This window comes from Puccinia triticina, chromosome 3A, assembly GCF_026914185.1.
Source record: "Puccinia triticina chromosome 3A, complete sequence".
NCBI lineage: Eukaryota > Fungi > Basidiomycota > Pucciniomycetes > Pucciniales > Pucciniaceae > Puccinia > Puccinia triticina.
In genome coordinates this window covers 125,134-147,008 of record NC_070560.1, presented here as the reverse complement: position 1 = coordinate 147,008, position 21,875 = coordinate 125,134, and the positions used below count along the sequence as shown (strand labels likewise).

The window sequence follows — 21,875 nt, the reverse complement described above, 5'->3', positions numbered from 1 at the left end:
TCAGACGGCAGGAGGGGGGAGAGAAGGCTCGGCAATCGAAGGGATCGACGGGCCAGACCAGCCGAACGAGGGCAGGAAGAACTTGTGCCAACAGATGTGCTCGATAGACGGCCTGGAAGCGGCGTCGAGATGCAAGCAATGCTTCAACAGATCCAGAACCGATTCACTCTCATCATCACCATCAAAAGCACGGCGCTCTTCGCCGTTCAGGGCGTGGCGTTTCGTCGCCAAGTGCGTCTCGAGCTTCGCCCGCGCTCGACTGCCCTCACCGATCCCCTTCGCGGCTTCCTCGGGGTTCCAAAACGGACATTCTCCGGTAATCAGCACAAATAAAATCACCCCCAATGCCCATATATCAATCTCTTTTCCACCGTGTGGGACGCCTTTGAGGACCTCTGGAGCTGCAAAGCTTTTGTATTCAAGAGAAGTAATTATCTATAGTCAACGATTACCCAGAAAAATGTGCCTGTTAAAAAAAAAACCCTGGAAATTGATGCTCACTCTAATGTACCCGAGAACGTCTCAAACTTGCTGCCCTCTCTGACGTAAGCAGCGCTTCCGAAATCGATCAGTTGGGCATTACCGTCCCGGTCGAGGATGACATTCTCGTCTTTAAGATCCCGATGGACAATATTACGTTCGTGCAAGAAGGCGACGCCGTCGACGATCTGGCCAAAGATCCTACGCACCTCGGGGGTCGGCAGGCCATCAGGGGCCAGCTCGATGTGTTCGAATAGATCTTTGCCGTCTCCGAATCGGGGCATGACCAGATAATAGTAGTCCGAGTCCTCGAAGTAGTCCAAGATCCCACAGATGTTCGGGTGTCCGGTTCGTTGGTGGAGAGTGCCTCCGCTGGCGTTCTCGTGTGCACATAGTTGAATGAGGTCAGTCCGGTTAGGGATCGTTTCGACCGGCGTACTATCGCCTTTGGAGTTTCTGGCTTCCATGTACTGTGTGGCCATGGATATGATCGATGTGCGATAGTTGACTCTCCTGAGATGGTCCAGGACATGGATCTCAATTGGGACCGGACCGAGAACTTTGTGGCGCTTCCAACAATCGGCGAGAATTCGTTGTTTAATGATGTACTTGATCACCAGCGGCGGGCCGACTGGCTGTCCGTCTGCGCCCTTCTCCTGGGCGTGTTTGACAATCCCGTAAGCACCGGAGCCGGCGGAGGAGTGGATGACGAAGGAGTCCAAGTTGCGATGTCCGGTGATGGCAGAGTATGAGCGCGGGTCGATGGTTTTCCGGACGATTCCATCGTGGACTAAGGAGCATGGTCGGGAGGCGGTTGGAGGGGCCTTATCAAGAAGCGAGGAGAGCAGGGCTGTGGAAGTGAGGGGTTCGAGGGCGGAGGATTCAGTGGGCGAGCCGACGGAGTAGGAGGACATGGCCGTGAGGGTGGGGAAGGCATGGTGAGGTTCGGACTTGTGGATCTGCAAGGTATCGGTGAGCGGACTCGAGGGCACGTTGAAGATCCCATTGACAGAGGTGAGCGTTGGAATAGGTAGGCTGGGCTCAGCCTCGGAGCAAGAGATCAGGCCGGCGGAGAATTCTAAGGGCGAGCTGAGGGGTGAGATGAGGTTTGTGGGTGAGTTAGGGGTGGGCGAGGGGATGATGGCTGGACAGATATTCAAGGGGGGGACAAGCTGGCTGGTGGTAGTGGTGGGGTGATTGGAAGTGGGTGATTGGAGGGGATGGTCGTTGATGCACGCCTCGGGGCTGTTGTCGGGCGTGGTGACTGAGGATGAAGGCTCTGGCTTGGGGCTGTGGGTGTCGGATGACCGGGGGCATCTCTCAGAGTCGTTACTGCTAGCGCCGGTGTAATCAGAATCGTCGTCGGCTTGGTCGTCCTCCTCATCCTCCTCCTCTTCCTGCTCTCGTCCTCTGTTGCTGGTTTTGGTTGGGGCGATAGATGTCGCGCTGCTTGCGCTTTCCCGTAGACTGGCTTTGCTAGAGCATTTGCTACTTTTGTGTGAGAGACCACCGAAAGCCCACCATTCCTGAGAGTTTTGTAGATGTTAACAATCAGGTGCTTGCTTTCTTCTGTTTTTTTTTTTTTTTTTTTTTTTTCGCCCGTGATTTGGGACTTACTTCAGTCGTTGGGGTCATGACGACTTCGGCCAGGCTGGGGTCTGATGCTGCTGGGGAGCTGATGAGTGTGAGTGGTTTGAGGGAGTCGAATCGGATGGTCATGTCGGCTAGTGCTCCGATTCTGGTCTGTCCCCTGCTCCTTGGTCTGCGCTGATCCTGTGAGGCTGCAGCTGCGGGTAGGGGGATGTTGCGCTCGATGGGTGAGGAGAGTGGCGAGCTGGTGGCTGTGGTGGTTGGGGTGGACTGGTTTGCCAGGGAGAGCTGTCTGCGTTTCTCTCTGATGAGCGAGGCGACGGCTGGGCCATGGCTGAACGAGGGCGGGACGATGGGGTGGGTGTGGTTGGCTGAGGGGGGTGGTGGCGGGGGTGGGGTGGCGAAGGAGTGAGTGAGTGCTGGTATTCTGGGCGGTGCTGTCATTTTTTTGTTGTTTTATGTATTTGTCAGTTCGAGGTGGTTCGGTCCAAGAAATGCTCTGTCCACTTTTCCCAAGCCCGGGCACAGCACCCCGCCCCCACGGGCTGATCACATTATAAGCAGCCCCCAAACGGAACCCCTGTGCCCGGTAGCAACGAAGTACATAAGCCCTTCTCTTTTTCGGTCCCGGCATTCATCGCCACAGCTTGCTCATGTCGCATGATCTGCTGCAGCGTCAAGAACGTTTCCCTCAAGGCCATCCGGCGGGGAAACGCTTGTGGTGACACACTCACCTGCTGCGCCCGTTAGTCGTCCAATCCGGAGACGCCTGTTGTTGTAGCCCCATTGGGCTACGCACTCTGAGCCTCGCCGCAGTCGCGGTATCTTCCACATCCCGGACTCTGTCCGGGCTGTGAGTGCTATTATTATCATCATTGTCACCTGAGTCACTTCAGGTTATGAGCCCTTGACGCTTATATCTCTTGATTATCACTATCCGCAGTGTTCTACTAACCATAGTTGATTAGTCGCCGGTCTAACCATCCGGATATCATTCTTAATCATAACGTTCACCTTGGAAATCTTCTTTCTTGATCTTCATCAGCGATTGCCAACCTTAATTGGCTTGCTTATTCGATTCGATAAAACCTTGTCGAACGATCGCCGCATCTTCAGAATCACCGACCATCTCTTCTACGCGTGGTGAAAGTCTAATCTTGAAATTTTTTGATAGCTAGGGAGATTAGCCATCTCTCCGAAGTCCGAGACTGTGGCCCAGTCTCGATCCGCTGTCAGATTTTAGAGGGAGAGGATCTAACTATTGCTCGACACCGGTCGTGGATCTTTTCTACTTCATCACATTATACTCGACCTTTGGCGTCCAATTTTTTTCTTTTTTCCTTTTTCCATCATATTCACAACCCTAAGAATATCCGACCAAACAATCCCATCTCAATATCCTCCTTAACTTTTTCCAAACCTCATATTTCTTATTTTCCCCGTGTTTCTTGTTTTCCCCTTCACCTTTTCCTATCAAATCCAAATCCTCTACCCCACAAATCCTTCCGACACCCTTATATCAACTTCTCTAAAAAACAGCTTTTTTCTTCCTCATCTAGACACCGATCATGAACCAGGCGAGCAATCAACCCTCGAACTCAACCTCGGCAGGAGCCTCGAACTAGCACATCGACGATCTGTCTCATCAAAATCGCCTGGCGGAGGACTTGGAGCTGCTCCAAGCAAATTTCAAACGGATGCCTCCGAGCCCGGAGACAACTGCAGGAGCTGCTCAAAAGAAAGGAAAAGGTCCGGCGAATCAACAAACTCCACGTCAACCGATGGACAATCGAGCAGTCCCTCCACATATGGATCCTTGGTTGCCCAAGGCCCCTCAACTGCAAGCCAAGCGTGCAGAGGAAGTGGTACCCATTGCAGAGCCGCCAGCCCGGCAAATGGCCCTCGATGCGCAGCTGGCGAAGGAGATGCGAGATTTCGAGGAAGCTGAGTTCTATCTGAAACAAGGAAAGCTTGTCGGTGGCGCTATCCAGACGGCAACAGCTCAGTTCAGATCCGTCAACATTCTCAAAGCGGATGGCTCAAACTTCGGCAACTGGTACCAAAATTTGGCGGAGGTTGCGCGAGCAAACTTGAAGACGGCACGGTTTTTTTTTGAGGAGTGCGACAACACGACGTATGAACAAATCGGACGGGCTGTCATCATAGCAAGCGTCGATCACTCTCTAGTTGCTGAGATGCAGTCTCTTCATACGTGCCATGCTATGTACAACTCGCTGCTCGGCAAATTCAAAACTTCATCCAGGGCCGCCCAAATGAACATCTTTTACAAGTTTCGGACCTTTTCGGTCGACCCGGACAGTCCCAATGCTGGTATTGCGTCTACTCTGAAAGATATGTATGCAGAATGGCTGGCGATTGGATTGAAGTTTGGTATCGATTCGTTTCTTGGTTTCATTCTGCAAGCAGCGGTTATATCACTACAAACTTTTATTATTTCGCCCAAAAAAAAAATAAAAAAAAAAGTGGGTAAAATAATGGTAAAAAAAAATAAAAAAAACATATTATTAGGATCCAATTTTTTCCCTTTGTATTTCACATCCTCCATCGACAGAAATTTACACACTCCACTTGTGTCTCAAATACATGTTGGTGTCTTGTTTCTTTGTGGCTCTATATTTCACCTTTCTCAGTTTCATTTTTTTTTGGTTTCCTATGACATGCAATTTCATCTTTTTGTTCTCTTCATTATCATACTCTTGGCTTCATTTGGCGCACATCATAAATATTGATATCATAAATAGATACATATTAAAAGCATAACTATGTGCAAGTTGAAAATATTGTTATATACAAGTGAGAAACATTAACATATATATACAAGTTCAGAAAAAAAAACATATTCAAATTTACCCCGAAGATTTATGAAAATATCATAACTATGTGCAATTTGAAAATCAGGCTATATACAAATTTATAAACATTAACGCATCTATATAAGCTGAGAGAATACGCATGGGCCGATTTACCGGAACGATCTTTTAATTTGATTTAAGATGGATTTGATAGGGAAGTCGGACGAGGTGTTAACTTCGAGTGAGTTGAGAAAAACAGGGTCTTGGAGTTGAAGCCAATCCTGGTCAAAGCAGACATGATTCATTTTTTTTGGCGGAGGGAAGGAGCTTTGTGGCGCGTTTTCCGGGCGGCGTCGGGTCCGTGGACGAACCCCTTTGGCAGATGTGAGATGTCCTCCTTTCTTTCTGTCGCGGTACTCATCCAGAGCGACAAAGGCTTCCGTCAATGCTTGACTGCGCCATGGAAGCCGCCGAACTTTGCAAAACTTCTTCGTGTGTCTTTTCGTACCAGCTGAAACCCTTCTTGAAGTACTGGCGACAGGGGCGGCCGACAGTGCTTCGTCGTCTGTTTCGTCGTCACTGCAAGCATTTTTGATAACCGGGAGAAAGTGATTCAAGCCCCCAATCTCTATAGCAGATTCTAGGCGAGCGGCTTTAAGCTTTGTGATTTTATTATAATCAGCATGAGAAGAAAATACTCAATCAGTTGATGGACTATGAATAGCGACAAATGCCAAAAAAAAAATACATTTGTTCGTCGAGCATTTCTTTTTACAATGTTGGTATTCTTTGTCTGCTCATCTGGTGTCCAACTATTCGCGGCCCTGACCCTAAATTCATCCAACAATATTTTAGCTGAATCGGGCTCAATCCGGCCAGTGGATCCAGACAAATGACTTACTTTCGCGCATAACGTTCCTTGACATAAGTTGTGAGATGATAAAGAACTACACCTGGGTCTTTTTCCTCAGGCCGAAGCCCGTCGTACTCGTCGCATTCTGCTAAGCAAACAAAAATGTCCTTGGCCAGATTTAAACAAAGTCGATTTTCTGGCGCAGATAATGCTAAATTGAAGTCAAAACGGAATCGCCGCATCCCTTTTTCTTTCATCATGTCATGCATGATCTTCAGCTGTTCTTGGGAGGCGGAGACATGCCCAGGACCTCCGGTACGACGATACGGAAAATGAGGATCTGAAATGTCTTCACTGCTATTGGAATTCGTCTCGGAGGCTTCGGAGTCGGAGTGAGTATCAGGTTCGGGGTTGTCTCGTGTTGATGCGGCAACGCCTCGCAGCCAACTTTTTTTCTCGCGAGCAGTAGGGGGAGGGGGGGGTAAAATTGCACCCTCAGGCAAGCCAAAGAGAGATTCAAACAGAAGACCTATAAGTTTCTTTATATCCGGAATATAAAATGGAGAATTAACAAAAACCAGCCTTGGATTGCGGGTTGCAATTGGCAATCATGCAAAGAAATATTTAGGCATACTTTAAACTTTCCAGAACGAGAGACAGTGGATGGGTCGATGGTCGAAGTTTGTTTTTCACGGGTCCTTCGTGTGGCTTGGTGGTCTACTTTATCGTGCAAGCCGTCCAGTTTTTCCATGATGTCTCGATAGTTTTCAGCGGCAGATGCGATGTCGTCTTGAATCAGTGATAATTTTTCGGTATGTACCTGCAAAATCCGAAGAATGTCGGTCTGGGTCGCTTGGCTCCACAGATTTGCGGGTGGAGGATGGCGTTGATTGTTATCTTGGGGGGTAACACGGTTGCCTGACTCATTTGGGGATGGATCGTTCCTGTACAATCAATCCCAAATGAATTTCACTAATTAACGAAGTGTACAGTTTTAAAATCGTACCTATCAGTCATTGGAGCATCTGAAGTTTGAGGCATTGGCAAAGGTATGGCCGGAACAATTTCGTCATAATCGTCTGGGAGTGTACCTCGGGGAGTAGCTTCACTTGATATTTGACGGTCTGAGAGGGCATTGCTCGAAAAATTGATGTTGATGGTACTTTGATTTGGAACTCGGTTGGTACAAGAAGGAACTTGGTTGGGACGGCAGACCGGAGTTTCGAGTTGAATCAGATCTGTTTCTCTTGATCCAGAGGCTTTAGGCGTCTGAAGTTCCGGATCGGAGTGGTTGATTGGATCAGCGCTTGAGCTACGGCGTTGGTGCTGTGGATCTGATTCGATCGGTTGATGTTGGTTAGGTTCAAGTGGCAAATCGTTGGGTTGATGTTGACTAGGTTCAGTTGGCAAGGTCGGTTCCAGCGGCGGCAGCTGATGGACTGGACTCATGAAGGATCAGTAATTGAGTTCCACGTATGACAAGCTTATAGCGTGACTTACTGGTTAAGGCGTAAGCAATACAAAGTTGGACTAATTGGGTCTTGCTTTGACCTGCCACGCTACATCCGATGCGCGTAAGAACCTTTGCTAAATCGGCCTCAGATACTCGACTGAATTGAAGCTGAGTCTTGTCAGCCTGAGTGAGTTCGGCAATGGGTATGGAAAATCCCCAGGGGAAAGTGACAACAGGCGGCGCTGTACATGAAGAACTCTGAGTGAAATCAAAACTTGTTGTCGATGCCGCATTCCGATCCTTATCCCGGGGACAATGAGTGAGACGTTTTGGAGAGCGGCCCCGACGCGGCCGCCTAGGAGGGCGTACTTCCTCTTCTTCGTCACTCTCAACGACTAGCACTTTCCTTTTCCGGCCTTTTGCTCCGACTGGGGGTGGAGGTGACTGGGTGACTCGGTTTTGCTTTGCTCGCCGAGGGGTCCGCAATCGAGAAGATGCTGTCATACAGAATTACGGTGAAACACTTCAGTTTAATTATGAACTCTTGCAAAAAGCTTAAACCACTTCAGGACATCTACAATCATCGTTCTCCTGCTGCCCCAAAACATCAGTTGATTCAGGGGCGAAATTTCTTCCAGATCGTGTCCGGCGTGAGGTGACTTGACCCCCTAATCTGGGTGGGGAAGGTTGAAGTTTTTTCCGAGCCTGGCCTCTAGGTGGCATAATAATTATTAGCAAGTCGAATAAATCAACAAACTCTAGTAGAATCAATCAAAGTAGTCAAGTTAAATGTAGCGAAGTCAAATAAATTGACGCAGGAAATTCAAATCAATCAACGCGGGAAAGTCGAATCAGTCGACGCAGGAGAATCAGGACAATCAACGCAATCAATTCGAATCATTCAAAGTGGTAAACAAGACTAAGATTGAGGTGGAGGGGACGACGTACTATGTCAATAATCTCCGCAATGAAGAGAAGAAGAAAGGGCAGCTGTCATGAGAGGTGGTGAGGCGAACAAAGAGATTGGCAAATGATTTTGCTACGTCACACGGAAACCGACGACCACACCAGTAAATCCGATGCAACTGGCCCTGCTTTCTGATAGGGAGGAGAGCTGTGTATGAGTCAGTCAGCCGGGTTGAAGGCAGGCAATATTTGAAAGGGGAACATTCTTTACCGTTTTTTCTGTGGCAGGTACTTGCACGGTGTTGGACATTGTACCATCATAGCTCCCGCTGTCCGTCGGCCTCTAGATAGGCCGGTAAGTGGATTTAGAATACCAGTTGTTTCAGTGGTTGCGCCGGCGGCTTGTGACAATGGAAGCAAAAATACCTGTGTCAGCCGGCCTTTACGTGGCAGAATAACTGCCAAGGTCAATTCAGGAAGGATCACGTGGAGAAGTAGACGTACATACGTTATAATTAGTTGTCCAACGCTCTTTGTAGGTTGAATGGGGCTCTCTTGAAGTCGTTGCGGCTCGAGCTGGTGTAAGTTTAACCCAAGAAGGGCGATTGGGACGCAGAGATCGGGATTCTGACCTGGCCAACGCTTGTACATACATACTACATAGGCATATCTAATAGGATTTATGTACAGCCAATTATAATTGGATAATTAACCTTTGAGTCTACAGCCAAACACTTCAAGGATTCCGATCACCTACCCAACAACGCTACAAGCTCAAAAAATTGGCGTACATATGTAGTAAGATGGTACAAAGGCAAGTTGGCATTTCATTGATCAGGCGTCTCAGACTCTCTTACCAAGAAATCCGTATTTATTGCACTGATCGATGATTCGACTTACAGGATTTTTCAACCAATTCTGTCCACCCACCATTTCGACCCCGCTTGTACTGCTTACCCTCGTCTGTTCTGCTTGCTCCTTACCCTCGCCTGTTGCTCGCTGCTCCCCATCTGATACTTGCTCGTCGTTATCGTTGATAATGAGTGACACCAACTCGAACGCGCACACTCATTACAGCCTTGCTAACGAACCGGGGGATGATGACTGGGTACCTGGCTCGGAGTTTGGCTCGGATTCTAGTCGTGAACCTTCCCCTGTCTCAATGATCAACCCAAGTAAGTCGTATGAAGATTTTGATCACACCGTATAGATATTGAAAGATGTTGATTTTTTTGCCTTTCTAATGTGATGTCCAGATGAGAACCTGCCAGTGGCACGACGCTTACATTTGATAGAAACTCGTCTTGAAAGTGTCATTGGTTTTCCCGAGGGCTTCGCCATCCAAGACCTGCCGGGATTGGGAGGCCGCATAACTGAACTGGAAAGAAATCATGTCAGACTCGGCAAGTTTCATCCAATGGCTTTCATTCGAACATATATTGATACTTACTATTTCTTTTGCTTGGTTTATATATAGCTACCAAGGTGGAAAAAATCCCGTTGAGATATCGGATAAAGCAATTAGAGGTTTCACTTGAAAATCTAGGTAAGTTGCTCGGAAAGTTATGGATGAGTCATCCGCCTGCTGATCAATTTTTTTGGCTCGTTAGAACGAACCAATCTCTTGCATAGAAGAATTGCCGACCTTGAAGCATACGTGAGGAACCACATATCGGGCGGCGGGGCGATGGTTTCTAGTGGAATTAATGGTGTGGCTGGACCACCAGCAGCGGCTCATCCGAATGAAGGTGTGGTCCAAGTCGGCCCAGAAATCAGGGAAGCGGCGGATCCTAATGATAGTGCGGTTCAAGTCGGCCCGGCATCTGGAAATGCGGCAGATTTAAATGGCAGTGTGGTTCAAGTCAACGATGAACCAGCGGCCGCGGCGAATTCGAATGGAAATGTGGTGCATGCCGGCCATGCCCGCGCAGGGACGGGTAATTTGACTGGGCAAGTACTTCGAGTCGGTCATGGGGCAGCATGGGCAGTAGGTCGTAGATTTGCACCTTGGCCATTGGACGACGTGGGGAGAGATGTGCCGGTCACCGAGTGTAAGTTGATTTTTAATCTTTCTATGCTTGTCTAAACTTGAGACAAGCGGGCAGCTGGCTGATTCTTGATTGTTTGTGTAAAGGCCCCGGGTCCAATTCAGATGGGAGTGTGGTTCAAGTCATCTATGAACCAGCGGCCGCGGCGATTTCGAATGGAAGTGCAGCTCATGTCGGCCATGGACCAGCAGGGGCGTGTAATTTGACTGGAGAAGTCCTTCGAGTTGGTCTTGAAGCTGCAAGGGTGGTAGGTCCCAGATTGGCTCCTTTCCCATTCGAGGACCTGGTAAGAGACGTGCCATTCACCAAGGGTAAGATCTTTTTGAATCTATCAGTGTATCTTTCCAACTTGATAAAAGTGGGCTGTTACATAGCTGATTTCGATTGTTTGTGCAAATTAGGTCCCCGGCCCGACGAGCCCATGAGATCTCCATCTGGGTCAGGCAGAGCTGACGAAATGGAAGTGGCATCGGAAGGAGAAATCATCAGCGAGACCAGAAAAAGGAGTGTAACGGATCAAGGCATTGAAACCCACGGTGGGAAACGACCGAAACTTGAGTAAGGATTTGTGGGCGCTTTGCTTTTTTTGGCTGTTTATGTGGCTTGTCTCAAGAGGTCTTTCATTTTTTGGAACTTGTGATTATTTTATTGTTGTTCTGTACATAATCAGTTATATAAAGGATGATACACGACAAACTACGCGCCAAAAAAGATAAAAAACCCGTTTGTAAATAGCAGTCAATTTTTGATGATGGAAAGAAAAAACAAATGTCTACTCGCGATCAAGTGAGACTAGTGCAGTCGTTGGAATGTTTATACTAGGAACAAGCTCGCCCGCTGCATATTCAATCCAAGCACAATGTGAGACAACATCGTTAATGTTAATGATGAACTCGTCATCTTTTATTGGGAGACGGAGATAAAGTTGAATTTGAGGTTGTTGGAGCTGAGAAAAAATGTCATCAATTGACGGGGGTAAAGGTGGTAATGGCTTGATCTTTACCCATGTCTCAGAGATTTGCTCTTTATTAGTACTTGTTCTGACATGTGTGAAAATAGTTTGAATACGCGCAAAGTGAAGAAGTTTTGGATATTTAGGATCCACAGCAATGATGCTGTTGTTTGGATTGGCCTCCCACGTAGAAAAAGTGACGTTCTTGTGGAAGAAATGCTGATGAATCTGACATCGAGAAGTTAAAGTGGCGGTGCGTTTTTTGTCGGTCTCACTCATGCGAATCCACTCACTGGCCACGACCCAACTCCTAGTATGTGACTTGGCATTGAGGTAATCGGCTAGTTTTTGAGAGTCTTGACTGCTCAGTTTTTGTTCATGGATGGGATCAACGGAATGCTTGGGAGTGTACGCTTTGGGATTGTCGAGATCTTTGAGTGAATTGATCTTTGAACGGAGGGACTCGGGAAACAATTCTGGTGTATCAAGCATGGCGCGCAAATTACCTGCGCGGCAGAAACCTTTCAAAAACGTGATTTCAAGCTGGCCTATTTTCAAAAGACCGAGATGAATCAGCGTCAAAAAGGACTCTTCAAATGTTAGGTCCAATTGATTTAGCCTTACCAATGCGGTTATTATGGCTGGATTGTAAGACCTCACCCATCAGTCTTTCCATAGGAAATGACCACCATGCCCGAACAGGCCCAAATCGCGCAAGACATTCTGGAAGATGCATCGCCATGTGATGATTTGGCGCCAGTTTGGCGTAAGGAAATATAACCAACGACCCACTGAGATATTCTTTGAGGTGTTCTGAAAAGAGCTTGATGCGCGCAGGTGTCATTGAGCGTTTCAAGGCAAGATTGACCGCGGAAACAAGATGCGCAAAATTTCGCAAAAGTGACATGTGCACACGATTGCGTCCGTACCACACTTTCATCATGATGAGCGGCAACTGCATCACGAAAAGATGACGCCATTCATCGGCTTTTAGCTTCCCATTAGCCGCCTTGCCTAGCACGGGAATTGCACGCTTGATCCAGGTCGGATAGTGTATTCGAGGAAGCAGAGAATTGATTATATTTAGCATGGCCGAATCAAATATGTGGTCTTCTTCGGATCCGGCTATCCATTCACCCGACACAGCTAAAGTCGAAGGGTCTCCATCCCAGTCAAAGTCACTAGAAGCTGTATTGCTGCCGAAGTTGTGTTCACAAAGCCGGAATGTCCCAGGAGGGGCGGAGTTGGGTTGGTGTGCCCCTGGAGCGTGAGGATGAATGTGATCTTCTGCATCTTCTTCGCTAGAAGCGGATTCTTCGTTGTTAGAAGCGGATTCTTCGTCGCTAGAAGCGGAGTCCTCGGAGTCTTCTTCGCTAGAATATTCGTCCTCTTCGTCGAAAGTCTCGGATTCGCGGGATTCTGAGAGAGCCTCCTCGTCCATCTCCGCTATTTCCGTGGCTGGGATGTCTCTCCGCCCAAATTCATAATTTTCATTGACTTCCTTGTCGGACATCCGCCAAAAGCGCTTACAGTGCCATTGAAATAAGCCAAGAAGGAGATTATGCATTGCATCGACTGTTTGGTACTCGGTGGGCTTCCAGTATGGTAATTCGGTCAAAACCGAGTAGCGGATTCCGTGTTTTTTAAAGATTTTTTTCCGATCTTCAGGTGTACTAGCGTCGCGGTAGGCATGGGCCCATTTGATGTGATGAGCTGAAGATCGAGGTTTCCAAGAGTCCATGATCAAGTTGTTTATTAAAGTCTTTGATATTTCACAAAAAGAACACATGAATTTATTTGCGCTGTGGCTTGCCAGACCCAGAGCGCGACGCAAGGCGGGAAGATCTGCAAAGCACGGTACCAGCGCCGCATATATGTGTCGTCCTTGTGGATACCGATGTGTGGACGACAATGAGAGACCAGATGACCACAAATTTTGAAGTTGTCGGACTATTGGATTAAGTATCCAGTTGGTTTGCGTCAAGCTTGGTTCTTTGGGCCCTGGAGCAATCCCTACCAAAAAGATATTTTCCGGTTGATAACGCATCTGGTAAGGAAGTGACAGGCAAACAAGAACCATAAACGTGATTGAGGCGGATTTTCCGGCGCTCTTGTTGCCGTAAGGGTTAATGGCGTCAATAAACAGGCCAAAGACCAGGTTACCAGTCTGACTAGTGAACGGTTTCCCATCAGGGCCTTCAAATTCTCGCCATATTGATGAACCGTGAATGTCTGAAACCCTATCCGGGACGTCCGTCGAGTTAGAAGCTTCAGCGAGTGGAGTTAGTGACTTATCAAGGGCATCTTCGATCCCAGGCCGATTCAGGAAGCGTGCAATCCAGGCGTGAAGAGACTGATAGACAAACTGTCGTACTGGTTTCTTTACTGCGCCACGATATTTGAAGAGTGGCTGGCCGCAAACCCCGGGATCGACGGACCCCTGGTCACTATTGGAGTCGTCAGATTGCTCAGGTTGGTCATCATCGGATGCCACCTTTTTTTCTACGAGGTTATCCGCCTTATGGAAGCAATGTTCAGGGGTTCGGTCAGTTGGATACGTAGCAAAGCACCTCAAACAACAGTTCAGCAGGAAGATTTTAGGGTCAAGCTTGAGTCGTTTGACTGTACTTCGAACATCGCGGGGCAGTTTGTCAAGATCATTCCTTTCGGTAAATTTCAGTGGACGATGCGACAAACTGGTCTTGAGTTGGTGCGTTAGGGTGAGTTCAATGAGATCGCGCTGCCTTCTCAAGAGCCAAGCACAGGTGTGGTTTGAGTTTGGTCGGAGGATCGCAAACATGGTGGCAATTAACGCTGCATAGGTGAAAGCTGGCGGTGTTGATTCAAACGTAGGGATCAACCATTGTGCTGTTTTGATTCAACAATCAGCAATTGGTTTGACGAAAAAAAGATGATGGGATCAGAAGAAGGCACTCACCTGAATTATAAACTGCTTGTGAAGGCTCAACGGGAACGGGAACCATCCGATTCAATGTCAAAGCTTGTGTCACGGAAGCCAGGGCCTCATCCGGCTCTTGATTGACGCGGTCTGCGAATGAATTATCCTCAATAACGGGGGAACCTGATCAAAAACCGTGGTGTTAGTCCTAACCGCAATGGATTAAAATGATGAATCACAAATAAAACGTGCTTTCGGGGTTATTAACTGAGGAAAGTGCCTCTCTCGCCGCCTGATCATCCAGTTGATGACGACGCGCTGTTGACGAAACAGCGATGCGTCCATAACCCCGCTCTTGATTGACGCGGTCTTCGAATGAATTAACCTCGTCGACAGGTGAACCTGTTCAAAAACATTGTTGTTAGTTGGTACCGCAACGGACAATTAACATCATGAATTGCAAACAAAACATACTTTCGGGGTTAGTAACTGAGGACAGTGCCTCACTCGCCGCCTGATCTTCAAGTTGATGACGTCGCGCTGTTGACGAAACAACAAGGTCTCCAGGTTGCCAAGCTCCCTCGTACCAGTAAGTTTTTTCTCCGCATTTACGACTAACACAAGTGCACAATACATAAGTGTTGGGGGGTCGGCGTTGACGTGGCGGCATGTTCAACAAGAGGATTGTCTGATCAGAGACGCTTCAGTTCCATTTAAGAGCGGGTGGGACGAGTGAGATGATTCTCAGTGTACTGCATAGGTACGGTTTGTACGGTTGCCTTCCTGGGTCATCCACAGCATATGTATCGTTATTGTAAATATTCCAAAAACTTCCAAATCTACATACATACACAAAGACATATACAAAGAATCCATCAACGCTCTTTTCAACTGTGTCGCTGGAATGCCAGCAAGTAACAAATACGAGGCCCTTAATTATGTACAAAGTATATACTCTTTTGAGAGATGTGAAACAAAAAGAGAAAAGGAAAACTCGTTTTGTAATTACCAACTGATTGGTAACGAGCAGTCCAGATAGGACGCAGGTGACTTGGCGATCGGGTGGCTTATGCAGATAGGGTTGAGCGTTGCAGATTGGGTGGCGCTTTGCAGATCGGGTGGAGCTAACTTGGTGTTTGGGTTGAACTTGGTGATTGGGTGGAGCTTTGCGGTTGGGTGGAACTTTGCGGTTGGGTGGAACTTTGTGGTTGGGTGGAGCTTTGCGGTCGGTTGTTAATAAAATAATCAACCCCTTCACAAACAGGGACATCTGCAATGTCATCAAGCACGAATTGCGCATAAACTCCTTCGAGGGACGTCTTGGCAGGGTTGATAGGCACGAAGACGTTCGGACAATGCCATTGAAGGCTGTATCGTAGTTCACCGCGATTGAGCAATTTGTGGTACGGCATTGGAACAGGATGGGGATAGGTTGTGAAGGGCGCAGGGTAACCGCCGATGGGAGCGGGACAGAGATACTTGTGATAGAAGCCAATCGCAGACGCTTTGTTCACTTTGTCCGGGATTTGAAGCTTTGATCCGTATTGTTTAGTTATTAAATCGAGGATTATGTCTATCGTGATATTCGAGTTGTATGGATTGAGTCCCGTTAGAGGTAGTAGATTGAGATTTTCTGGGCCTGCCATCTCGACGTCTCCACTTTCTTCCTTCTCCGCGGTAATTGAATTGATGTATACCAAAATGATGGGGACCACTTTTTCAGTATAGGCACGGATCAAGAATGCTTTTGAGTGGCGACTCGGGGGTTTATACGAAGGGAAGAAATGTTGTATCATCGCAAGTAAGGTAGCCATCGTACTAGGTTTTTTTTCTAAATTCGCGTTGGGCTGAAGATAAAACTGAAGTTTCTCGGGGACAGCTTTAATACGCGGATCGAAAGTAGGTTTGGGTGGGGACAGGGCTGTTACGGCACCCTGAGTGTCTTGGCGTAGGGGCATGTCCGAGTCTTGGTTGGTATCATCTGTATCCTCGTCGTCATCCTCTTCCTCAATATCGTCATGTCCCGAAGGTGGTACGGTCTCAGGGTTGGTGGGCGGGGGCGAGGGAGGTGCACCGTCTTTATCATGAGAATTCATTTGGGAACGTCTGGATTTCGTGCCGGGGCGCGTGACACTGACGCGTTGAGGCTTGTTCTTCTTGGCCATATTGTGGATTGAATTTCTCTGGCAAAGACAGTTCATGGGTTAGTAAATCATCCACTTTCGTTCTGCGATTTCAACATAGAGATAGCAAGTAAAAAAATACCGGAGAGAGTTATCCACAACTTAAGCTGGCGACGGCGGCGTGTAAGAGAGCTGGTGCCGGAGGCGAGGAGTGAGGGCTGGTGAAGACGGCGAGGAAGAAGGGCTGGCGGCGACGGCGACGAAGGCGAAGACCACGTGGAGGAGGATAACAATGTCAAATATGGTCAATAAGGTAGCCCTTTAAGAAGCCAAAACAAAAATAGGACGTTAAAAAAACTCACTGGAGCTGAGCTGACAAAGGCTGCGTGTTGGTAGAGCCGGAGACGAGGGCAACTAGAGCCGGCGAAGATGGCGTTTGCGTAGGGCTTTCCGTTTTGATACGCAGGGCCAGCTCGCGAAAACGGTGAGAGACGGTGGCAAAGGGAAATACTAACTCAGAATCAAAAACTATATCAGGGCTGTATAGACTACGAGGATGCGAGGCGCATCATCGGGTTGGACGGAGGCGACTTGTTTGCGGGGAATGCCAAGGTTATTCTTGCATCGGGCTGGAAAAGCGATATTTAATTAAATAAATAGATGCAGCTTGCTTTTCTGGCGCAGAAAGACTCTGTGACCTCAAATTCAATCGCCCCCGTGGCCACTAATTGACACCATGATTTTCCTTTGGCAAATCGAAAAAATGAGGATGGGTGTGTTGCACACATGACCCCTTTGATAAGATACAGGCTGACAGCTAGATGAGCATTTAGCTGACAAAAGACGAAGTAGTTTCGTAGTTAAGCCTAGGTCGACAAAATACATGGCTGTTTATCCATTTACATAAATATATAAGCAAAAGTGTCACTGGTGAACAATGCTCAAATCTTGAATGGATGTTCAAACTGTCTTTAAATTTCGAATGATTGTCACAGTTTATCGTAAAGGAAATGTGATGTCTTCCAAATACATACATCAAAATAGATATGTATTTACACAGCTGGAGAGCTCGGAGCGGCGAGGTTCTTGAGGGAAGTGCAGGCAATACATGGTACGTGCAGTCTATTGAAATGCAACATACAAATCGTTGGAAATTTGATTCACATCTCTTCAAAGGCAAACAGTAAAGCTTTGGAGTGAAGAAAGGGTGCAGAGATTCATCCGGTGCCTTGCAGATCAGAAAGGGCCAACGGGCCGGAATCGTTTTACTATGGGGAACAGTATGTATGTATGTCAAGCAAGTTATCTGTCCGAGGTGTTCCATTAAAGCTCAACAAATTCAAATCCAGACCGATATCTAATTCAACAATTTTTGAATTCTGAATAGTTAGTAGTGAAATTATTTTTGTGATAATCATGCCACGAGCCGCCACCAAGAAGCAATCCGAGAAATTTAATCCCTTCGACCCTAAAGTATCTCCTGTTCAGTTGCTCGAATTTTTGCGGTTCAGGGCCGCGCCGATTGAACTGGTGGACACCAATGTTGATACACCTGTAGCCGTGCTACAAGCCTTAGCCGCAAAATTCAGTGATCCCAGTGAGTGTTTTAAATCCTTGATCTCGCGGTGATGCCCGGAAAAGATTGACTCTGATTGATTCTGTTACCATTGAATTTAGTCTTGGCTTCCCATGCTACGTCAGCCGCTGGCCGGAAAGAATCAGCGCAAGGACCACGCAACCGCCCCACCGGAGGGCCCGCCGGTGAGTGATTTCAATCTTTCTTGATAAGCTGTAGCGGACATTTGATTTTTCTCCGGGCTTCTCATGAACAATGTTGTTTGTCAGCCGCTGGCCAGAAAGAAACCTCCCAAAGACCATACCCCTCTCGTAACCGTAACGGTGAGTAATTTGAATACTATCTGCAGCGGCCGGCCCAGACGTCTAAATTATTGCCTCATGTTTTTCTCCCCGGGCTTCTATGCCAGCCGCTGGCCGGAAAGAATCATCTCAAGGACCATGGGACGGTCCTTCCGGTTCCGGTAAGTGATTTCAATCTTTGGCCACACTTATATTTATATTATCTTCGGGCTTCTTAACAATGTCGTCTATCTCTGGCCAAAAAGGATCGACTCAGGCTAAACTAGATCATCCCTCCTCTGGGCAATCCAAACCCGTAGGCGAAGGAAGTAAACCAGAAACTATTGAGAAGACCGATGAGGAACCGTGCCTCAGTAGCGAACTGTCGGCGATTGCATCTGATGATGATGTCAGCGAGAGCGCGAGTTCAACGGACGTTGGTTTGGTCGCAAAAGGTAAAGATAAACGGGTGAAATCGAAAAGCGGTCAACAGATTGCGCAAAAGCAAAATTTAACAGGTGCTGATGTGTTTTTTTACATTGTTTTCACATGAAAGCTTTGATGAATTGTACGGCTGAACGCATATTTCTGCTTTTGAAACAGACCCAAAAACATCTAGCCGATCGGTGGTTATAAACAGTTCAGACAGTGAAACGACTTCAAGGAAGCGTTGCCATTCACAATCAGCCGGTGTTCATCCATGTGACGGCTCTCGAAAACCAAAGAAGGCCAAAAACGTTCAACCCGCTCATCAACCATTGCGCACAACCCGAAAAGCCGACGCAGTTCTTGATCAACATGGCGCCCACGGAGATGCAGTTGCTTCGGCGGTTATCAACCATTCGGACAGTGAGACGAGTTCGAGGAAACATCGCCATTCACAATCAGCCAGTGTCCAACCACGTGACGGGCCTGGGCCTCGAAAGCCAAAGAAGACTAAAAAGCTCCAGATTCCTCGAACATTGCGCACCAAACATTCAGCCAGCGCAGCTGTCATTCAAAAAAGCGCTGAAGGACCAGTGAACAAGAAAGTGCGCCTGGTTTCCCCAATTGGTGTCGATTTTTTATCCGAAACCGAGTCCTCAGCCTTGATCACGTTTGAGCCGGACGATCTCATGATGAAAACTTTCGCGGAAAAAAAGATGTCCGAATGGCCACCTTTACTCCCATTCGTAGAGAAAACCTCATCCGATTACAAGAATAATAACCCCGCGCAAGGAGCTGTTCCAGACACATCCAAAAACAACGCTTTAGATTCCTTTCTTCGTTGCGAGATAAAAGAGCAGGAAGAACTTTTCTCACGGCTTGTTGTTCAATCGGAAGAAACGGTGAATATGACAGTGATGGAGGTCATGGATACCTTAAATCAGAATATACTAAATTCACGTGAGTTCGCAAAAATCTTCAAGTATTACCGAGAAAGGAATCCTAAGCCATGCTGATAAATATCATGTAGCCAAGAGTCCCAAAAAAGATCCGGCTCAGTGCGCACCGCTTGAAGATTTAGATGAAGACGCTTGGCTCGAAAAACTCTTCATTGCCGGCCTTCTGACTCCACCCTCACCCCAGCCGAGAAGCCCTATTCAGATGCCGACCGCATCTTCATCAGATCCCGACGAAGAGGATGAATTGGCTGACACCCCCAGTCCTCCCAAAGTGGACGATCGGAAAAATGAATTCAAAGTTCAGGCTCTACCACTTGAGGACCAAGTCCCGAACAAAAACGGTGAAATCGGGTCAGTCAGGAATTTGCCGTGGCTGTTCCAATCGCCGGAGCCTGAATACCAGTGTTGTTTCAAAAGTGGTAAGCTTGATGACCAGTCAACACATCGAAAAAAATTGACAAACTTACTGACATGAGGCAATCTAATTAGATCCTTTTGAAGAAATCTACCAACAATATCGAGGTCAAAACTGCCCCACTCCCATGCTGGAAATCAAGCCCTCAGTCACTCTTTCTGCAAGCAACAGCGAAACTGAGAACATTGTCCCTGGTCCATCTGGCCGCAATCGAGAACTTTTTGGTTTGTTTTTATTTTGCTACTGATTGATCAGCTTGGAAGATTATAACCTCATTCCCTCAAACATTTAAGGTACAGTTTCAATAAGCAGCAACAGCCGTCAATCAATGTCACCACATTATCGGCCAAACCGCGAATGGCATCAGCCATACAATACAAGTCAGTATTCTTATTCAGATTTATAGAACTCTAATTTTCCTTTATGAACATAGGCACGTTTCTTTTACATCTAGGAGCAAGAAGTGTGCCTTCCGGATTGTAACAATGTTGTGAAGTCTCACGAACATGCACCAGCTAGACATGCCGATATTTTCAATTTCACTGCGCTCATCCTCCTCTGCTCCGCCCGTCTTTTTCCATGTGTATTTAGGAAGTTGTGTATGTATATATAGTTTAGAAATCTCTTTTTGGATTGAAACATGTCTGTGCAGGCAGATTTTCGCAATGATCGCCTCTTGTTAGTTTAACCATCACTCTAACTTTAAAGTAAGAGGGAGTTCAAGAAACAAGAAATTTATTTGCATCGGCACTTCAAACCTCAGATTTTCAGTAGATTATAATTTATAAATTTATATTTGATTACTGTTGAAAAATTACACTGAGATAACATGATGAAATGTACATAAGAAAAATGTGACAGATATTTACACAAAAAAAGGCATGAACTTGTATTTGAGATACAAGAAATTACACTGAGATAAAATGATCAAATGTACATGAGATTGAGAAGGAGAGTTACAGAAAAAAAAAACATAAAGCTGTGTGGGGGAAGGATGTGAAATACAAAGGGAAAAAATTGGATCCTAATAATATGTTTTTTTATTTTTTTTTACCATTATTTTACCCACTTTTTTTTTTATTTTTTTTTTTTGGGCGAAATAATAAAAGTTTGTAGTGTATGGACTTGTCGGCGCCATACAAGACGGCTTTTGAGCTCCGCGTCGAACAAATAGTACAAAACAATCCTGCGGGGAAGTGTCCGACCTTTGAAAACATCATGAAGCAACTCGACATATGCAAAGACCAACACAAGCACCTAGTCGAATCAGTGTCGGGCAGCGGTCCGGCTTTTGTGACATCAAATCCGCCGTCGAGTCTGGTGGTATCTACCCAAGAGTCTGAAGTGTTTGATGTATTGTCTTTCCTCACAGACGTAGACGAGGAGGACTGGGTTGATGCGCTCGACTTTTATGCGCTAACGGCCCACAAGTGTTTCCAGTGTAGAGGCGAGAACCATTACGCTCGAAACTGCCCGGAAGGCAAGAAGGCAGGGACAGCAAACAGAAGGACGGGTCAGGCAATCGGCACAATTGTTGGAACGATTTACGGACACCTCCCCAGTGGAATGGCGGTCGACTCCACGCGCTTCCCGCGGGCCGACTTTAGGCAAGCAATGAACCCCCCCTCCAGAAATCAGCAACATGCCAGACAGCTTGCCAATCACTACCGCCCACGATACCAGGCGGCAAGCCGTGCCAATAGCCAGGCGACTCAGCAATCCAACCCAACATCGACATCTTCGGCAAGAGGGGGGGTGACGGCGCAAGTTGTGGAAGTCAACGGTCTTCCCAATGACCTGGATGACCTCGACTTTCATTTGATGGCCCTTGGAGAAGACCTCGTGAGTGAAGTCACGATTTTTGATACGGGAGCCTCTCATGGTTTTACCGGTTCTAAGTATCTTCTCCATGATTTCTGTTCCCTCCCTAAACCCATTGGTGTCTCTGTAGCTACCAATGGACCCGGATCATCGATCACTGGGATGGGGAACCTGAAGTTTCAGGTTCCCGACGGCAGCGTCATCGTCTTGCAACAAGTTCTTTATTGTGAGCAAGCAAAGACCACTCTGATATCGATGGCAGCTCTCCGTAAAGCTAACG

At 47.2% G+C, this 21,875-nt stretch overlaps 6 protein-coding genes across 6 annotated transcripts; 2 read left to right on the top strand and 4 right to left on the bottom strand.

Annotated features, from left to right (window-relative positions):
- PtA15_3A17 (uncharacterized protein) lies at nucleotides 1-2,514 on the bottom strand (the record flags this gene model as incomplete). Its single annotated transcript, XM_053167122.1, has 3 exons — nucleotides 1-409; nucleotides 502-2,006; nucleotides 2,098-2,514. The coding sequence occupies 3 exons, from the start codon at nucleotides 2,512-2,514 to the stop codon at nucleotides 1-3; spliced, it is 2,331 nt and encodes a 776-aa protein (XP_053018209.1).
- Nucleotides 2,515-5,053: 2,539 nt separating this feature from the next.
- Nucleotides 5,054-7,912, bottom strand: PtA15_3A16 (uncharacterized protein; the record flags this gene model as incomplete). Its single annotated transcript, XM_053167111.1, has 8 exons — nucleotides 5,054-5,164; nucleotides 5,255-5,542; nucleotides 5,632-5,713; nucleotides 5,785-6,275; nucleotides 6,371-6,680; nucleotides 6,743-7,175; nucleotides 7,237-7,686; nucleotides 7,768-7,912. The coding sequence occupies 8 exons, from the start codon at nucleotides 7,910-7,912 to the stop codon at nucleotides 5,054-5,056; spliced, it is 2,310 nt and encodes a 769-aa protein (XP_053018208.1).
- Nucleotides 7,913-9,134: 1,222 nt separating this feature from the next.
- Nucleotides 9,135-10,705, top strand: PtA15_3A15 (uncharacterized protein; the record flags this gene model as incomplete). Its single annotated transcript, XM_053167100.1, has 6 exons — nucleotides 9,135-9,270; nucleotides 9,352-9,498; nucleotides 9,573-9,641; nucleotides 9,706-10,146; nucleotides 10,230-10,454; nucleotides 10,545-10,705. 6 exons carry the CDS (start codon nucleotides 9,135-9,137, stop codon nucleotides 10,703-10,705), a joined length of 1,179 nt encoding a protein of 392 aa, XP_053018207.1.
- Nucleotides 10,706-11,237: 532 nt separating this feature from the next.
- PtA15_3A14 (uncharacterized protein) lies at nucleotides 11,238-12,536 on the bottom strand (the record flags this gene model as incomplete). Its single annotated transcript, XM_053167089.1, has 3 exons — nucleotides 11,238-11,323; nucleotides 11,389-11,571; nucleotides 12,233-12,536. The coding sequence occupies 3 exons, from the start codon at nucleotides 12,534-12,536 to the stop codon at nucleotides 11,238-11,240; spliced, it is 573 nt and encodes a 190-aa protein (XP_053018206.1).
- An 842-nt stretch (nucleotides 12,537-13,378) lies between these two features.
- Nucleotides 13,379-16,159, bottom strand: PtA15_3A13 (uncharacterized protein; the record flags this gene model as incomplete). The annotated part of the gene is made up of 8 exons (XM_053167078.1): nucleotides 13,379-13,399; nucleotides 13,482-13,613; nucleotides 13,731-13,963; nucleotides 14,034-14,177; nucleotides 14,247-14,396; nucleotides 14,469-14,534; nucleotides 15,008-15,212; nucleotides 15,284-16,159. 8 exons carry the CDS (start codon nucleotides 16,157-16,159, stop codon nucleotides 13,379-13,381), a joined length of 1,827 nt encoding a protein of 608 aa, XP_053018205.1.
- Nucleotides 16,160-17,387: 1,228 nt separating this feature from the next.
- Nucleotides 17,388-20,257, top strand: PtA15_3A12 (uncharacterized protein; the record flags this gene model as incomplete). The annotated part of the gene is made up of 11 exons (XM_053167067.1): nucleotides 17,388-17,397; nucleotides 17,505-17,714; nucleotides 17,795-17,878; nucleotides 17,963-18,016; nucleotides 18,103-18,156; nucleotides 18,241-18,429; nucleotides 18,578-19,360; nucleotides 19,431-19,778; nucleotides 19,849-19,998; nucleotides 20,068-20,154; nucleotides 20,229-20,257. 11 exons carry the CDS (start codon nucleotides 17,388-17,390, stop codon nucleotides 20,255-20,257), a joined length of 1,998 nt encoding a protein of 665 aa, XP_053018204.1.
- Nucleotides 20,258-21,875: the final 1,618 nt, after the last annotated feature.